Here is a 20,159-nt window from a genome sequence, read left to right as displayed (position 1 = left end):
AGAGCTTGACCAATCTCAGGCTCCAGGACCTCCTGGGTGTGGTCAAGTTCCCTAGGCTCCTTCATCCAGGGAGTCAGCACCCCTGACACCAGAGGCAGGCATGATCTAGGAAGGTGTCCATATTTCTGTCCTATGCAGCAGGAAAAGGAGTCTGAAGTAGGACACTGAGAAATTCCCAGCTTGAGAGCCTGGGGAGAGGCCTACGGTGGGGGACACACCCTAATTCACAGCCATTTTTCCAACAGCACTATGAATTCACTACACTTTGACAAGTAGTGGTCCTGGCCACCCCAGAGGAAGATTCAAGATAAGTGCCAGCTCATCTGTGCTGTCACATAAAGGCCCTGCACACTGAGTCTCAGGCTCACGTTCTTGGCAACCTCACCCCAACTTTTTCACCTACTGGAAGAGGAGTGCTGGTGTGTGGTTCACACGGCTCATCTGGGCTATGGGTGATCCCTCTCCATCCAGGTCCCCACTGCAGGCTGCCAGCAGCACCACCAAAAGGGGTCAGGAGGATGCACCTCTGGGAGTAACAGCACCAAGTACTATAAGCACCAGCGACACCTCCAACCTGCAGGCTGCACCTGAGGGAACCCACAGGCAGTGAGAGGACCCAAGGAGCACCCATCTTGGACAGTGGTCCCAGCTGAGGCTCCCTCCTGCCTGGCTCTTCAGGCACTGCTCACGATATTTTGTCCAGTCCAGAAAACCACCCAGCACTCCACCTGCGATGAAGAGTGGCAGATCTTCACAGCTGAGGGCAGAGGAGCATGCATGGCTGCTCAGTAGGTTATGGGAAGCTTGAGCTCAAAAACTCACACCTAACTCTGGCAGGGTGTCCTTCCATCTGCAGGAAGCCAATATGCTTGACAGCTGGAACCTCCCAACAGTGAATGCTGAGGGGATCTCTAGGTCTGTAAGGTGTCTGTGTTGGATTGAACTGGTCAAACGTGAACAGGTCTTCCGCTGTGGAGTCAGTAGGAGGCTTACTAGTCCCCAGAACAGCTAAGCAAAGACACACTCAAACAATTGGAGAATCTTGATACAAAGATCGAAGAGAGCAGCCCAAACATAAATAAAACCAGACTTTGTGAGCACATGAGCTGGGGTATTCTGGCTTCCCTACGGAGGGAAAGGGTGGTATACCAGGGTACTGGTCCCTCGCATCCTGCCCTGCTGAAGCCCTCGGTAAGAGACTGGGGGGCACTCATGCTCTCTTTTCAGCAGCTGTCCCCTCCAGTGTTCCCAGGGGAAGTGCAGGAAGACAGTTCCTGATCCCAAGCTGCCACCACCAGGAAACTTGCTCCACAGCAGTTCCCCTTCTGTCTAGCCAGGCCCTTGCAGGACCATGGACAGCTCTCTGGCCAAGTGCTTGCAGGACCACGAACAGCTCTCTGACAGCTCTGGGGTGGGGCGTGGGCAGAGGGATTCCTACCATTGCAAGAGCTCCAAACCTAGCTGTCAAACCCACCACCACCTGCACTCACCAGATCAAGACTAGATACAAACGCTGGATCACACCTTCACTGTGACAGTAGAGGACAGTGTCCTGTCCCAGGCCCAGTGAGTTAGATCCTGGTGACACCATCCCCGCTTGCTCACTCACTGTACAACTGCAGGACCAGTCCTGTGCTTGCACACCACCTATCTCATGCTCTTGCTTCCCCTTTCAGAGGCCCATGGCGTCTCCTGATGGCAGCGCTGCTTCAGCTCACCACCCTCCTCCACCCTTGGTGGCATGTGGATTGTGCATATTGGGGCCTGAGCCCACCTTTCCAGAGAAGAGCACCCTCAAGGAGGCACAGGCCAGTCCTTGTACTGAAGGCATAGGTACCACCAGGGAAAATCCCCATGTGTCACCCTAGTATTCACCTACTGCATGCACCAAGAGCCACCCTCTACCTGTCAGTTAGAGTCTGCTCAGCCCTGCTGCTGCCCCCCACCACCTCCACTGGATTCCAGTTCAGATGAGCAGCTATTCTGGACACCTGTGGGGAGGAACAGGAGTGCTGCACCAGCACAAGAGGAGGGATCCCTGCCATTGCCACAACTGCTGACCTTCAACCAGCATCTACAACACTTCCCAGAGGATCAGGAAATGTCAATGGGTCAGCTGGTGGACCAGCAGGCTCTGAATCCAAAACCCTAGTGCCCCCACTCCACAATCCCTCAGGATCAAGGCACACTCCAGGCATGTGGTTTCTGTGACTATCCCTCTTGCATCCGGTACATGCAGACCTTTGCATGCACACCTTGGCACGTGCACCTTTGTGTGTGCATGTCTGTTTCTGGAATGACCCTGCCATGTGCCCTGTGTCAATGGTTTTCTGCACGTGCCCACAGTTCTCTAATCATTACCTTCCCTAGCTGCATCACGGTAACAGGTCTCTTAAAACCAGTTGACCGCAGTAGAAGGACACTTTGCACTCACAGCTGTATTTCTGAATTGTGCCATCTCTAATCGCTGCCATGGGTATGTCCCAGGGCAAGCTTTGTCCCTCACCAGTGGCCACCAAGGACCAGCCAGTGGCATCCCCCTTGAAGCCCTATCACAGCTCCCACAGACTTCCCTACTCTGGTTGGCCACTATGGGCTGCCTGGTCCCACAGGGACACTCACAGGTCATCCTGCCACTGGCACATTGGCGGTTGAGTCGAGTGCCTCCTAGGTGCTTGTCCAGGTTCCTGAAGACTATTCTACACTTCCTGGGAGACAGGGACATGCCCTTCATCTTCTGCATGCCAGGTTTGTTGAGGAAGATGCTGCTGTCTGCTGCACCTTCCACTGACTCCTGCAGCACAGACCATCAAATCATCAAGCACATGCACCTATGGCACAGGTGCAGAAGGGGCTGCTTGCCAGTTTGCAGCACCGAGGCCTGTCCAAGATCACTGTTCATGGAAAACTGTGCACAGAGCCCCTGGAGACAGTCATCAAGGGCAGCCTGAGTAGGCAGAAGGCCCTGAAGGAAGAGAATATAAGAGGGGGAGCTCCCATGTGACTTGGAGGAGCACAATCTGCCTTAAGGCTCCTGGTGTCCCATGGCCCTCTGCCTTCCTTTGTGCCCAGGCCTGGGGCTCTGCAGGTAAACATCTGCACCTAGAGCTCCCAAGACAGAGCTGGCATCTCCAAGGCCACCTGTATGAGCTTCTGCCACAAAAGAAATGCCATCAGTAGTAGATCAGCTCCAGTCAAGGTCTCCCAGGCCTGAAGAGGAGGGCTCCAGGCCCTTCCAACTATACGCTGCCCCTGGGATGCTCTTCATCCCCAGGGATTCCACCAAAGAAGGCCCACACTGAGAAGGTGACAGAAGGGAGGGTGGGACAGCCATTAGCCAAGAAGAAGTGTTCATGTACTGGGGACGCCGGCAGGCCATGGAAATGGAAGTTTCCTTTGCTGCCTTGCCGCCGAGGGGAACCTCTGAGGCTGCCACCACCTCTGGAACTGGCCTGACCTGTCACCGCTGAGGACCTAGACTGGGAGAAGGAGAAATTTCTGCAGTGCATCAACCACCTTCTGATGGGTGAGACCCAGGCCATGTGTGACAGCACTACCATGGCCTCCCAAGCCCATGCATGGGACCCCACTGCATTGAGAGGGGCCAGGCCTGTGGCATCACTGGGTCTTAGCCAGAACTTGCTCCACCATCCCAGTACCACCACTGTGGCAGCCTCCACCCCAATGTGGGTGGGCTGTGCTATCTCATCCCAGAGATACCCTCCCACCTCCCACCTTAGCATCCTCTTCCCCTCCAGCCTGCCAGTTGCTTCTTTGGCCTTTCCTCCCAGGCCCTCTCCCAGTACACCCCAGTACACCAGCAGGTGTGGCTCCACAGCCAGTGGCTCCCTTTGGGGCCACCGTCATGAATACCAGTTTGCTTTCCCAGTCCCTCCATCTGGGGCCTCCATCCAGCTCGTGTGGGAGCTTCCTCCCCTCTCACCAGGGCCCAAAGCCCAACAGTATGCACAGGGCCTCACCTGTGGACAGCACCAGCAGGCCAGCTCCAAGGGTGTGGCAACAGGCTCCGCTTGGGAAGCAGCCTGTCATCCGTGGAGCCACCATTCCACCAATCCCTGAGGTTTCTCATGGGAAAACGCCCATAGCCCTCTCCTTTGCCAGCCCTCAATCTGGACACCTGGCAGCTGCAGGTCAAGGGGCAACCCCAATCCCACCATTGACTGCAGGCCCCCCAGCCTTGGCCAGTCCAAAGCACTCAGCCCTTGGGGCTGACACACATAGAAACCCCACCGTGGGTTCCCATGCCAGCACCCAGGGACATTCTGCTGGCAGCCAGGCTGCAAGGCCTGCTGGGACACCAAATATATTGGCTTCTCCCACTGCAGCTGCCCCCCAGAGGCCAGGGCCTGTGGCCAGAGTTTGTCCTGACAACAGGCAGCCCCTGTCAACCCGTGAGAAACTAAAACTAGTTCCATCCCCTTCCAGGCTGACAGAGCTAGTTCCATTAAAGGCCACTGGAAGGACAGACTTGTCCCCAGGCCTGACTGCTCCCACAACAGCAATGAGCATTTGCTCAGAAAGTAGAGGGACCCCCAAACCCGGAGAGCACCATGGGGCAAGCTTGGGACAGAACAACAACAGTGCCCCTGGCCTGAGCACTACCACTGCACCCAAAAAACACAGAAGCAAGAGCAAATGGGGGCAAGGAAGCACTGGAGCTCCTACCCTGAATACCACCCCCCAACACCTGCCCACCCAGGATCACCTAGTCTCATCTCAGGGGACAAACACCACCCCCAGAAAGGCTACTTCTACTTCATGTGTCCCTTTGACATCAATGGGATCTGGAGCCCAGACTTGCTCCCAGATCTCATATCAGCCTTTGGGAACATGTGTATCTCTTCCCAAAGAGGAGGGACCCCAAAGTACAGAGAGCAATCTGGGGCAAACATGGGGCATATTATCACCAATGTCCATAGGCAGAGCACCACCATGGGGACCAAGGGGCAGAAGGGAAAGTGCAAGTCAGGACAAGCAAACACTGGTGTTCATACACTTACTGCCACCCCCAAAAGCCTGCCCATGCAGAAACCCTTAGGCTCTCCTGGGGGAACAAGGACCACCCCAAGAAAGACCTCCTCTACTTGTAGGTCTGTTCCCATATCACCAATGGGATCTGGGAGCCCAGACTTGGTCCCAGGTCTGACATCTCCCAGAACAGCAATAAACACCTGCTCAATAAGTAGAGGAACCCCCAAAAGTGGAGAGCAAAATGAGGCAAGTTTGGGACAGAACACTAAGAGTGTCCCTGGCCAGAGCACTACCACTGTCCCCAAAACACAAAAGAACAAGAGAAAAAAAAAAAAAAAAACAAGGAAACACTGGAGTTCCTACCCTGAGTGCCACCCCCCAAAACCTGCCCACTCAAGAACACCTAAGCTCATCTCAGGGGACCAATATCACCCCCAGAAAGGCTACCTCTGGTAGTTCGTCTGTTCCTGTGACATCAGGGGAATCTGGGAGCCCAGACTTGCTCCCAGATCTCATATCAGCATTTAATGCCTTGCACATCTCCTCTTAAATAGGACAGACCCCAAGCAACAGACAGCAACCTGGGGCAAGCTGGGGACAGAGCACCTCCAGTGTCCATAGGCAGATGACCACCATGGGGACAAAGGGACAGAAGGTGAAGTGCAAACAATGGCAAGCAACCTTCCTACATTTACTGCCATCCCACAAAGTCTGTCCAAGCAGAAGCCCTTAAGCTCTCCTGGGGGAACCAGCACCACACACAGAAAGACCACCTCTACTCACCTTGTCCTCATGCAATCAAAGGAATCTGGAAGCCCAGACTAGACTCAGATTTCATATCTGCCTTTGGGGCCATGTTTCTCTCCTCCCAAATTGGAGGAACAAGAAGCCCAAGACAGGGCTAATGGGGCAACTTGGGCTTTAACACCTTCAGTCCAACCAACCAGACCATCTGCATAGTGACCACCTTAAAAGGGAGAAAAAACAACTCTGTTCCTGGGGCTGAGGGGGCCACTCTTAAGTCCCCCCCCCCGCAGAAACCCCCAAGTCCACCTTGGGGCACCTACACCTCTGTGAGCAAGGCTGTATATTCCCCATGCCCTGACCTCTGACCCTGGCAGCTCTGCGTCTCTTAGATTACATTTCTTACAAGTTACATGATATTTATCTCTTTTTCTCCTTACTCTTACATTTCCAGGAAATGAAGCATGAGAAGATTGCATATAGCCTGACAGGCCATAGTAGGAGCTCTGCTTGCAGTTCCTGTCCATAAAGTTAGGTATGGGGTCATGAGTAAGATGGAGAAAATCTGAGGCAATACGTAGATGCCAGAGATCTTTTTGCATATTATCCTCTTGATGGTTACAATGTTAGTAATGAAGGCTCTAGGGGTCATAGCATCCTGACCCAATAGACTATGCCCCCAGATATAGTGAATGTGGGAACAGATAGAAGCCTGAAAGAATACATTAAAACACATAAAAACCAAATTATCATCAAATAAGAAATAACTGTTAAAATCCAAATGTGAATTACTGATCTTTCTAATGTAACATCAGTCAGTTTTCTGGGTTTAATTTGGTCTTCATTACATGGTTACTAACAGTACAAAGTAATACCCAAACAATAGGGAATAGTCTGAACCACATGGAGTTTCAAAAGGTCAGAATGATTGTATATCTAATCTTATTTTGAAGTCTGAAAATAGTTCTAGATAACTCAGTTATTTTCCTGGCATCTTAGATCTTCTACTATATTAAATAATTTAAATCAAACATGGTTTTCTATAAACTCTTTTCAAGAAGAAGTAAAAACAAAACACACTTAGTGGCAGTGCTGCCACACTAACCCTTCCTGGCTTTGGACCTTCTGGAGGAAGTGACATTCTGCTGCAACTCTCTTCCATCAGTCTTTGAAGATCAATGCAAAACATATTCATATCTTTTAGAGATTTTATGTTGCACTGGCAAGGAATTTGTACATTCAATCCATTTAAGAAAGGTGAAAAATTCTATTGTAGTCAATTAGGGCAGTAAGATATTGGTGGATGTTCCATGGGAATGACTGGCTTTTTATGAAAAGGTCCCATTTTAATAACTGTCTGGATATAAAATCTTAAGTTTCAAGAATCAGTATGATTGGCTGGTCTAGGTCCTCCCTAAGCTGCCTTTTCCTCAGAAGTTGTCTTTTAATAGCCAGCATACTTATCATATAACATATAGGTAGGTTCCCACTGTAGCCATCATATTTAAATCCAGTTGTATAAATAAGTACAATATGTTTATATATAAATACCCCATGATTTGGGCATCATAAGTAAATGCTGGGATGGATTCCCCAGTTCACATCACTGGGTTCATTAAATGTGGACCTGGGAAATGGGTCCAGTGAATCTCTCCATAGACTCTCCTTACCTGACATCTTGATAAAGCAGGTGTGGCTATAAACACTGTGGTTGTAGTCTTATTACCTTCCTGGTGTTTACTTATCTGTTCAGCCTGATGTGTCAGGTCCTTCAGGGGTATCCAAGATGACAGGTTTGTTTTTCTGGAAATATAAAGCATAGTTTCTATATAATTATTGAATCTGGTTTATTCTATTTTTCCATGTATTGTTCAGAAGAGTTGAGACAGTTAAAACATTTTAAAAACAATTTTGTGAGAATTTGTGAGGTTATTTAGGATTGTGTTTCCCATTTTTAATTCTCTAAAATTAGAAAAAACTGGATATAAGGTGGAGCATCATTAGCCTTCACTGGTAGACAATGGCCTGGCACTGTACAAATATTTCAACAGTAAGAAGTGACCAAAGAAATATTTTTATTTGGCCAGGGAAATTAGTAAATTTGCCTGTTAGGCATGTGAGAATTGTTAAAGTCAATGTTATTGAGCTGAAGAGGGCATTACATTAAAAGAAGGCCTAGTGTTTATCAAATGTATGATTATATTTTGTTTCTAGTAATGGGTGAGCAACAAAATTATAAAATATGGTCAGTATAGATACTGAAAATCAGTTTTACAAATGCTTGTTTATGCATAATGGTATTATCACCTTAAATTAACTTGTTGTTATATTAGAATTGGTAATTTTTAAGGTGTTAACAAACAGTAGACGTAAGGTTAGTAAGGAAAACACAATATAAAATGAATAAGTGTAAAATTATATTTAATTTTTACAATAGCTATTTATTAAGTAATATAATTTTGTATAATTTTAAACAGTTGTATATAGCATTTCTGTTTCTATTAGGCACATAGTAATTTGTATAGCAAAAATTAATCTTTTCAATTTAATTTTAAATGAACTTGAATGATTATTTTAACCTGGAATGAGATGAGAGGCAGTTTTATTTTAAGAGACGATACAGAAGCTATCGAAAGACATTTGGTGAAATAACAAATACATATGTTCAGTGAGCACAGGACAAAAATTTCCACTCATTAATAATAACAAAAAGCAAAAGAATGACTAATCTTACCTAACAAAATAGGAGTAATATTTACTGTCATTAAATGTTGTTCCAATCCATGTGTGGGGAATTAGTTCTTTTAAATATTGTTGGGGAGAATATAAAGGGGTAGTATTGTTCAGAAGAGTGATTTAATAAGTAATTTAAAAGTCTTAGAATTTTATATGCCATTTATCTACCAATTATATTTTAGAAATTTATGTTAAAATAATGTTTATTTGAAAGGTGTGGATTTAAAAAAATAAATAAGGTAATCTCCCAGCAGTAAAAAAAAAAAAAAAAAAAAAAAAAAAAAAAAACCAAAACAAACAAAAAAAAAAAAAACAAAACAAAACAAAACAAAAAAAGAAACACGTTTATTTGTAAAGAGAGCTGTAGGAATATTCCTGATAGCTGTTTTTAAGGTAGCAAGAATAATTTAAATGTCCAATATAGGGTTTTGGATAAATGAACTATATGCTAAAAGATCTAGCATTAAAATAATATTGGGTGCAATTTAAAATAATTTAGAAGTCTTAAAACTATTAAAATCATTTTATATTTATAAAATGCATATATCTATAATTTATGTGTTTAATGTTAATAGTAGTTATATATGAATAGAATTTTAAGATTCTTATGTATACTTCTTAATTTTTCTGAAATGGGTCTCTTGACAAAACTAAGGAAAGATGTTTTAATTTTGAAATGCATCTTAGTTTCTTATCTATTATCTATTATCTATTGCATATTATATATATCCATATTATATATCCATATATCCATTATATACCCATATTATCTATTCCATAGATTTTCACATATAATTTTTTGAAAGAATATAAATTAGTTAACCTAAATTAACATTATATATGAAACATGAAGACACAAGTTAAGAAAGTTTTTAACCCCCCCTTGGGAAGGTGTCAAAACCTTTTTAATCTCACTCCTAGTTAGGGCACCAGGAGAATATGCAGTGAAGGGCAGAGTACACCTCCAGAGCCTGTTCACCATGCATGTCCTAGATCTGTCATGTGTTCAGATGACACTGCTGCACAGTGCTGAGTCCTGTGCCTCTGCTGCTCACTGGGACTCTCCTGCCTCCACCCCAACCCATGCCTTGGAGCCCTGCCCTAGCCCTACTGCCTGCCCTGAGATCAGTACTGGGCACTCACTTTCATAATTCAGCCCAATACTCAGGAATCCTCAGGTCCATGTCTCTCCTCTGTTGAATTTGAGCATTCTCTCTTGGCCACAAACCTCAGTGTGGTGTTTGGATTCTCTCTCTGGACTACAGATAAGTGCTGGGTGCCTCTAATACACCATCCTGCCCCTCTTGTCTGCTTCCAAACAGCTGTAAGACAGACACACCTGTCTCACTACAATATCCTGAAGGAGTCTACTGTTGTCCACCTGTTTGCCAGCAAAGATCAACCTGTGCTGGTCAGGTAGGATGCCTTCCTTGACTTGATTCTTGCCTTGACATTCTCAATGGTGTCCCTGGGTTCCACCTCTAGGATGATGGTCATGCCAGTCAGAGTCTACATGAAATTCTGCATCCCACCTCTGAGGCGCAGCACCAGGTGCAGGGTGGACTCCTCCTGGATATTGGCCTGGGTGTGCCTGTCTTCCAGCTCTGTGCCAGCAAAGATCATCCACTGTTGCTTGGGGGAGATGAATTCCTTGTCTCAGAGATGGGATGGAGTTCTTCAAGAGGATCCTGACCAGCAAGAACATCACCCTAGAGATGGAGACAATTGATACCATTGAGAATGTCAAGGTAACAATCCAAGGCCTGGATGGCATCTTCTGTAACAAGCAGAGGTTGATGTTTGCTGGCAACAACTGGAAGACTGATGAATCATGTCTTACCTGAACATCCAGAAGGAGTCAACCGGCACCTGGTTCTACACCTCAGAGGTGGGATGCAGATCTTCATGAATAATGTGACTGACATGACCATCAGCCTGGAGGTGGAGCTCAGTGACACCAATGAGAGTGTCAAGGCAAGGATCCAAGACAAGAAGGCATTCTTCCGACCAGCAGAGGCTGATCTAGTGAAGAGCTGGAAGACAGCACCCTGTCTGACTACAACATCCAGTAGTCCACACTGCACCTGGTACTGCACCTCAGAGATGAGATGCAGATCTTCATGAAGACCCTGAATGGCATGACCATCACCCTAGAGGTGAAACTCAATGGCACCAATGAGAATGTCAAGGTAAAGATGCCAGTCAAGGAAGGCATCCTCCCTGACCAGCAGATGTTGACATTTGCTGTCCACAGCTAGAAGACTGGTGCACCGTGCCTGACTCCAAATTCCAGAAGGTGTCCACCCTGCACCTGGTGCTGTAACTCAGTGGTGGGATGCAGATCTCCATGAAGATCCTTACTGGCATGGCCATATCCCTGGAGGTGGAGCACAATGACACCATAGAGAATGGCAAGGCAAATATCCACGAAAAGTAAGACAATCTTCCTGACGAGCAGAGATTGTTCTCACAAAGAGCTGGAAGACAATAGTCGGTAGGATTCCAACATCCAGGAGTCCACCCTGCACTTGGTACTGTGACTCAGATGTATGATGAAGATCTTCATAAAGGCCCTGACAGGCACAACCATTACCCTGGATGTGGACCTCAGTGACACCATTAAGAATGTCAAGGCAAATATCCATGACAAGGACAGAATCACTTCCTCTTCTGTCTCACTCTCGACTTCCATTTCCCTGTCCTCCAATGCACAGGACAGCTATCCCAGGTCACTTTGTATTTCCCCGACAAGTTGCTTTGATTCAGGCCTCTGTGTCTTGGCACATGCCAATTTGGCTGTCTGGAGTGCTTCTCCCTTTACTTAGAAAGTCCCTGTCCATGCCTTCAGAACCAGCTCCAGTCTGCCCTATCTTTCCTGGGAGGACAGTGAAGGTGGGAATTGGGGCCCTCCCATGCTCAGCTTACAATGAAACTTACCAGTTTCTTACCTTTTGTTTCTCCTCATATTAATGCTCCTTGCACACTGAGATCAATTCCATGGAGCAGCTGGAGCTGTAATGACAGTCTGGTCCTGGAACCCTGCTTCCAGGCGTGGAGCCACAGATGGTATGTCAAAGCCATGTGTGGTTACCATTGTCCCCAGTGTTCAGATAGGACACTGGAAGAACCTCGGCGACTTGCCTGGTGTCACATATTTAAAAAGTTACAGTTCCAGGATCCAGTTCCCCAATACTGACCATGACACAATTAATTATTCATCGTACTTTATATGTATATATATATTGTTTTCCCCAGAACTTGTAGATTATTTGATATATACTTGGTGCTGTGATCCATGAGTGAATATTTGGATTATAAAGGCATTGGATAAGAAATGTAAAATGATGTACAATACAATCTTTGCAGAATATTGACAGGTTAATCATGATAATACAGAAGATAGTTAACATTTTGTGTATTTTCTCTGTGCCATGTACAGTCCTAATGTTGTCCAAGGGCTTTCTGCAACTCTGCCCTGAGGTTTTATAGATGATGCTCAGGGAAGAATCAAAAGACAAACTGAGGATCCAAAGTAAGCAGGGGTTGGGGTGAATCTTGAACTCCAAGTGACCCCAAAGCTAGTATCCTGGAGAAAGCAGGCAGGTACACTGGAACCAAGATGCCAACATCAATGATTTTTGTTTCATAGTCTGTCTTGTTATAGACAAGGTTCTTGGAGAACAGGGTTCATAGTTCTGGTTCTCACTGAGCCTTGTTACCCATGAGCTGGATGATCCAGGGCAAGTAGTTTTTCCTTCTGAGACTTGGTTTCCTTAGCAGATAACTCTGGTTTGGAGGCTCCACCAGCTTACAGCCATTGTAGGACAGCCTGGGTTTGCTTCAAGACTCCTCTCTGCTTCCCTGTGGCAGCTCAGGGATTTGACAAGTGAGTCAGCCTCTGCCTAGATCCCGCCTCCCTGCTTTTCCACGCTGTCTCACCTCAGGGGTCAGTGCAAATGCCACCTCTCAAAGAGAGCCACCTCTTTCATACTTCATCCCAATTATTTCCTCTTTAGGATTTCCAGAACATGAAGTTACAAAGCTATTTATTGACTTGTGTTTTTCTTTATTCCTCCATCAGAATATAAGACCACATGGGCAGGGCTTTGGCCATCTTGACTACATGGTAAACCCATGTCTCAGAGAGTATTTGGCATTTACTGGTCACTCAGTAAATATTTTTTTATTGTTATTGTTTTTAGCAATTCCAAAGAAAACCACCCAAAACATCAGTGCTTCAAACATCTTTATCAATTTCCATTTTTCATTTGTATGCTCATTTCCAAATGCCTCTAATTACCTTTCCACCCCACCTTATCCCTAACCTTCTATATTCCATTCAAGGGCCAGTGGGGTAATGGCAAATGCCTGGCTGATTAGGCAATCAGCCAGGTTAGCAATTCTTTCTTGATTGAGTGAGTCACAGCAGACTCAGTACCTGCATGTTTTGACTGGAAACCACCCAGGCAATGTGGTGCTTGAGTATTCCTGCCTTGTGGTTTAGTGCAAACCTTTGCATTGCTTTTAATTCCCTTTTCAAGTAATGCATACCATTTAATCAGGGTTCCCTCCCTTCCTACTGTGAGAGCCACGGGCTCTTTTATAAACATGAAGACAAGAAATAGCAGTTGACTCAAGATGGATCGAGGGTTCTTTCTGCTCATGCTGCCGAGTCTCCTTTGTTAGTGAGACTGCATTGTTTTGTTTCCATGATAAATTTAGAACAGAGAGCAAAGAAGGAAAAGCAGGGGGGAAATGAAAGAGTTTACAAATGTGTTAGTGATATAATGAAATGAGCAGAAATACGTTGTGTAAATAAATAGTGATGGGGTAGGGGGCATACCTCACCTGAGAAAGACTTTGGAAACTCAGGACATGCAGGAAGTTCCTAGGAACACTAATGCTGCTTACAACTGAGCATGATGATCTCATGATCCCACACATGATAAGGGTTCAAGCGCATTCCCTAGAAAATAGGAAATCACCTCAAGAGGACCCATTTGGAATTTACTCTCATAATGAGAAAGAAAGAGTTTTCTAAGAATACTCTAACCAAATCTTTTTCTTCAAAAACAATTACACCAAAGGTAATAATTGATGCTTTGAAAAATTAGTAGCTACCATTGATCAAAGACTTGCAAGGTGCAGTTGTTTAGTACTTCCTAAGCATCTCATTTAATTCATGTTGGTATTACTCTAACACTGTCATTATCCTCATTTTTCAAATGAAATAAAAAATGAAGGCACAGTGACGTGAAGAAACTTGCTCAAGGTTAAAGAGATGAAGAGGCAAGCTGTGTGCAGCTGACCCTACCTGGCACCACCTTGCCTCTTCAAAATTCCAGGTCTTTTGGCATTAACCATATGAATTTGCCTCTCTTGAGTCCTCTCTACAAAACCTGGTGATCACATATGTCTCAACCTATGAAGTTCCATAGAGCTAAATGTGGAATTCTTCTTTTCCAATTCCCCTGATAAAAAATGCATGCTTCTAGAACTTTCTTATACACACACCTACATTTATACATGAAAGCAGATGCATATACTTTTACATTGTGTGGTTTGTAAGACTGGGAAGATGTGCCCAAATATGTTTCTTTGACAAGGAATAGGTATCCTGTGTGCTTGTCTTGCAGACTGGACCTCTAGATGCAGAGCGATTAAATCATGAACTTTCCCATAGGGTGTAGAAGTTGCTACACATCTGCACCCATACAAGGCCATCCCAATGCCGAGGTGCTACTGCAGAGAGGGAACATCAGTCAGTTGAGCCAGTGAGGCACAGATGGTGGATCCTGTGTTATAGACCACATATGGGTCTTTTGACAAGTAACTCCGGTACTGACCTTCCCTCTGACTGACCTTCCCTCTGACCACAGCATAAATGTCTCAGATTTACGAATATTGTTTCCTGCCCAAAAGAGGTCAGAGACCACTGGGAAGCCCTGGTTTGTTTCTTTAAGCTCAAGATGACATGCTGAAGCAAGGGGGCTAACCTCATCGGTCTCTGCCACCCTGGGATGAAAGCCTGAGGTTAGCGACCTCTGCTAAGTCAACATTCTACTTGTTTCTCTACCTGGTACCTGGACCTTCAGTGACTTTGTAGGCCAGGGGTCCCCACTCCTTGGGGTGGTCAGATATTGGTTCACACTGCTCAATGTTGCCTTATGTCTTGTCCACCTGGTCTTCTTCACCTGACTGCCTTAGTCTGTCCAAGAGTGCTGCTGACCAGATGGATGCTCCTTTCTGAGACCCAGAGCTCTGGTGACTGGACCTGTGGAGGCTCTTGGGTGCCATGCTCTTGAGTGGAGACTGCCTCTAACCTGGTCACCAGCAATAACCTGCTCCCTGCCACCTTTCCCACTCCAGCAAGAGCAGCCCTGCAACAGACCGACAACTTCTAGAACAGGCACTAGATTTGGACTCCTCATCCTCAATGTCTTTAATGGCTACCATGAACCCTGAATAAAACATCTGCTTCCTCCCGGGACCTGCCTGGATATCGGTCTCCTGCTCCATCCCGGAACCACCTCAGACCATGCCCCAGCTCACACACCTCCAGCCCAGGGGCACTCTTCCTTCAGTGCCTGGTTTGTTTCTTCTCATCACCCAAAGTGGTCAACCTGCTGTCACTTCTTTGGGAAAATTCCCTTAATTTCCCACAGATGGCTTCATCTTTCTATCTCTGAAATTAAAATTCTCTTTTTTTTCTGTTTACTTATCATTTTCTATTTATCCCAATAAACATTTACCCACATAAGCAGAGACCACTTTTCAGGGTAGCATTTAGAACACTGGGCACTCCCTAGAAGCACACGGAACACTTGTTGCAAAAGTAGATGATGGAATAAACAGTCTTTAGGTTTAAATCTCACAGAGCCAGTGGTGATTATTAAGTAAAGGGTTTCCCATGGCTGTGCCTTTGGGTGCTGCTCAGAGGGCTGCTTCCTTACAGAAGGAAGAAGACGAAGTGGATAGTTTTGTTGGGTGAACAGAGCTGTGTGTTCAAAGACGTTCATCATTACTTCATATTAAAGTGAAGGGTTTTACAACAATGTCAATACCATTCCTAGGAAAAGTAACTAATGCTGTGCACAATAACAGAGAATGGAGTGCCAACTCTCTCTCTCTCTATCTATCTATCTATCTATCTATCTATCTATCTATCTATCTATCTCTCTGTACTGGAAGTTGCACCCAGGAACTCATGCATGTGAGGCAAGCACTCCAAAACTGAGCTACAGCCCCAGCTCTTTTTATTTGATTTTGCCACACAAGGTCTTGCTAAATTGCCTGGGCTGGCCTTGAACTTGTGATCCTTCTGCCTCAGTCTCCCAAGTAATTGGGATTGCAGGCATGTACCACCATGCCTGGATGTCAGGTGTCTCTTGACCAGAATGTGATGAACTATAATATGGAACGGTGAACTGGTGAATAAGAGTGTGAAGAGGGGGGCAGGGAGAGTAGGGAGGGAGAGCAAGGGAGATGTATGTTGTGTGCATATACAAATACATCACAATGAAAAGCACTAGTCTATATAAATAAAACACACTGATTTTAGAAGAGAATATGTGTATTATTTCACCCCAGTTAGAATGACTTAAAAAGAACAAAAAAAAAATGTGAAGATAAAAACAGTAAAATTTCAGAGCAACCTATTTGGCATTACATTTGTTATTTGCATTACATATTGTTTTATATATATATATATATATATATATATATATATATATATATATATATATGAGATTGGTGTGTACATTAACACTGGAAAGAATATATGGGGGGAAAGTAGTTATCCCTGAAAGGTGAATATTTGTATTTTCTATTTCATACACTTCTATTTGCTTAAAATAAACATGTGTGACTGTCATTAAATAGGAAAGACACAGAAGGCATGTGTAGGATGCTTAGCTTGTGCTTCTTTGAATGAGCATCTGTGAAGGAACCAGGTCACATGGGAACAAGATTTATTAGGGTTACTCTACACATGCCATTGGCAAAGGGGCACTTAAAGATTGCCAGGGATCTGCCCCAGTGTCAGGGCCTGATTTGTTCAAGCCAGGATTGGCAGCCATGTCCTGCAGTCCAGAGCTGAGCTGGATATCCTCATTCACCTTCCAATTGCTTATGGTTGCTTTCTGGCTACACTGGCTCTTAGTCATCATCCCCAGAGGCTGTCCCACAGTCTAAATACTGACTATCTAGTCCTTTGCCAAAAAATAAAAAAAAAATTAAATTAAATACAATGACGTTGATCCTTGACTTAAGTTTTGAGCCAAGAGTACAAGCTTCTTTCTCTCTCTGGGGTCTTGTTCAAGAGGGCCAGGACTCAACTCATGCTAACTAAAGTCAACAAAATTCAAGTCTGAAATTTGTGTTTATTTTGATAATTGATCCTGAAGTAGATTTTTCACCCCCACTAGATAGGAATAAGCACTCCTGTGAGGGACCACTTAGCTAGTGAGGTGGAAGAGATAGTGGAGGAGTGGAGACAGAGAGAGACTGGGTCTAGAGCAAGTCCACCCTGAGGCCCTGGGGCTGCAGTTATGGGAGGACTGTATTCTTTTTGTCATCATTGTTCATATCTAGTAGGATTGGGTTTCTTTTATGGGCAACCTGAGGTTTCCCATCTGGTTCAGAAAACACTGGCTTCTTTATTCCTTTGACTTGACTTGAGTGTCTTCTATAAAGATCCACTAACCAAGCAGCCTTTCTTGAGCTCTGGAGCCTTCTCACCACTATGAAGATTAATTCAGAAACATGAGGGCACCAGAGGAGTGCTGAGCTCCCAAAAAAACTTCGGCAAGCACAGGAACAAGGGAGAAAAGAAACAAGACCACTCACCTAGGGTCAGCATGAGACTCTTGGCTTTGGAGATGAGCACTCTGGTACAGATGTCGGCAAACACACAGACAGTTCTGTGCCAGATGATGAACATGGGGAGGTTTTTAGAGACTGTAAAACTGATTGCTGGGACCAGATTTTTCTGGGGAGACACCACAGCGTGGGTCTTAGTCACCACAGAACAAATGCTGGAGTGGAAAATGAAGCCTCAGCTTTCCTTCTGCTCCCTGGTAACTTACCTTGTAGGTCCTTCTCCTAGTCGCAGTCAACAATGATCACTCAACTATTATTTATTGAATGTCTATTACAAACATATGCACTATTGTCAGTACTAACCTCAGTCTCTCCAGCTGCAAAATTAGAGAATGCTCTGATTCCTCCAATGTCTTCTCTTTCTTACCTTCTTACCTTTTCAAAAGAATGTATTCCCCTCTAATCTGAGACTCAAATCCTGGCTCTACCACTTACTAATGATGGGACATTTCATCTCTAGATCTTGATTTGTTTCTATGAAATTGGAATAATGACTGTATCTCCCTCACTGAGTTCTTGTGATGTTAAAATTCAATAATGTAAATATTTCCTGTGGTGCCAGGTACCTCATACATGCTATGTAAGTGTCAGTAGCTATCATTGTCATCATCATCATCATCATCATTAACATTAATGATAATTTGGGAAAATAATGAATCATGTTTGAAATGGGGTTCACTTTGTCTATCACAACAACCTCTTCTTTTTGGACTTAGGTTCAAGTTGTTCTTATTCTGCTGAGCCTCTCTTTGGAGATATAATCAATAGCAATTTCTTTAAATACCAGTTATGGCAACTGTGAGCCACCTAGATCTTTCCTCCTGTAAGCTGATCTTCCCAGGTATTTTGTCACAGAGACAAAAAGCTGGCTAACACAACCACAGTGGTGTTTAGTTGATTTGATGGTTTTCCAAATGGGCATCCTGATTTTCAGGGGCATGACCCCTCTGATGCTGTCTGCTCATCATTATAAGTACCAGTTTCCATTTATTTGGTGTCCACCATGGGCCTGGTGCTGTGTTGACAATATGTGCAGTGTGCTGCTCTTCACTGTGACCCTGTGTTGCAGACCAAATTTCTAGACCATGTTATTGAGAAGGAAACTGAGGGTCAGGGAGAACCAATACATAAGAAGTGATGGTGTGGGACTGAGTCCAGGGGTGATTCCAAGGCTCATACAGCTCACTGACCCCATGCCGCTCAAAGTCCAAGATGAATGAAATTAAAAATATCCCTCAACCCAAATGCTTTTTCCTTGATCAAATATATTGTGTATGAAGAGCTAATCTTACCATACACATTCACCCCACTTTAACAAATCACATATTCACCTACAAATTAAGTGCCTATGACTTTTCCTAAATATTTATAAATTTTTTGTTTAGATAGGAGTGTCCCCCATTTGTTAAAACATCAGTTTATGGACTGTTAACTGTTTAACACAAAGGTTGGAATTGGAAGCCACTAATAATTAACTAATCAGAAAGACACAAAGCAACTTCAATAATATAGTGGAGATCAATGGAAAGATGGTTGGCTTTGCTAAGTTGTGATTGACTTGCAACTTTTCACCATATACCTGGCCTAGGGTAAAGTCAGGTCCACCTGGAAAAGATCAAAGTTAACCCAATGTTGCTTCCATTCAATTCAAAGGAGTGAATTCCTTCTTTCACTTAGTACTTCTTGCTCTCCATGTTGGAGAAGGATTTTTCCAAGAGTATCTACATTAGTCAAAAAGTGTACTTTCTTGGAAGCCTGTCTGCCTTCATTAAGTGGCTTTAAGAGAGCACAATGCAACTGAACAATGTGCATTATTCAAATGATTTTCAATGTGCTCCAGGAAAAGGAGGTGCACTTAGATGAGAGTGATTTTAAGTAGCTCATCTGCACCACGGGAAATTCATTTCTCCTTTGATGCTTATGCCATTTCACAGGGGGCATATGGATTTCTAGAGCCTATATAGTTTTGGGGGGGAACTTTCAGCCACCCAAACCAGAGTCTGGTGAATAGTCATCACACTTTTGAAAACACAACCAAATGCCTTGTGACTTTCTTAGGAACAATGTTTATCATATTTCTCCATTCTGACTCAAAGGTATAGTGAGATATTTTTACTAAGTGGGATTATTGTCTCCCACGTGGAGTTTTAGACCTTGAGACAAATGTAATGAAATCTGTCAGTCTTTCCTTCTTGATGCAGAAAACTAGGTTCAGTGTTCCTCTCTTTTTGCCAATATCAGGTGAAAAGGGCGGGGGTGGGGGTACTTTTAAAATGTCTTATAGCTTCAGATCTTGGGTGGAAGACAATAATCTCCAAAGAGATGGATTCAGTAAATGCAAGAGAGAGGAAGGTAGTCTTTGCAAAAAGAGCCCCCAGAATCCACCTTGGCAAGTGTATTGCATGCAGTTAAATAGACAAATGTATTCTGCTGCCAGGATTTTGCAGGAATCTTATTTGATGTCTGTCACCAAAAAGATTCTTGGGCACTGGTGGAGTGACAAATTATTATGCCTTAGAGCAGTGGCTCTTAAACTTGAGTGTGCATCAGAATCACCTGGAGGGCTTGTGAAAACCCTCCTGCAGTCTCTGAGTCAGAAGTTCTGGGTGGGGCCAAGGTTGGGCTGGTATACTTAGTCCTGGGCCACTCTTGAAGAATCACTAGCTTAGGGTAACCCACGGGGGTGAGTTGGACAACAAAGTCCCTGTGCTCTCCTGATTATGATTTATGCTTACAGATGCCTCAAACCAGGAAGCAACAGGGACTCCCCAACTGGCCCCCATAAAAAAAACCTGCTTAGTGAGAAA

At 44.7% G+C, this 20,159-nt stretch overlaps 1 protein-coding gene across 1 annotated transcript; it reads left to right on the top strand.

Annotated features, from left to right (window-relative positions):
* Nucleotides 1–10,139: 10,139 nt before the first annotated feature.
* On the top strand, nucleotides 10,140–10,795 carry LOC306652385 (polyubiquitin-like; the record flags this gene model as incomplete). Its single annotated transcript, XM_079125309.1, has 4 exons — nucleotides 10,140–10,278; nucleotides 10,325–10,446; nucleotides 10,545–10,661; nucleotides 10,727–10,795. 4 exons carry the CDS (start codon nucleotides 10,140–10,142, stop codon nucleotides 10,793–10,795), a joined length of 447 nt encoding a protein of 148 aa, XP_078981435.1.
* Between the last annotated feature and the right edge of the window lie 9,364 nt (nucleotides 10,796–20,159).

This window comes from Sciurus vulgaris, assembly GCF_902686455.1.
Source record: "Sciurus vulgaris genome assembly, contig: HiC_scaffold_181_arrow_ctg1, whole genome shotgun sequence".
Classification (NCBI taxonomy): domain Eukaryota; kingdom Metazoa; phylum Chordata; class Mammalia; order Rodentia; family Sciuridae; genus Sciurus; species Sciurus vulgaris.
Note: the sequence above shows the minus strand (reverse complement) of the source record. Positions and strands in the feature narration are given on the sequence as shown.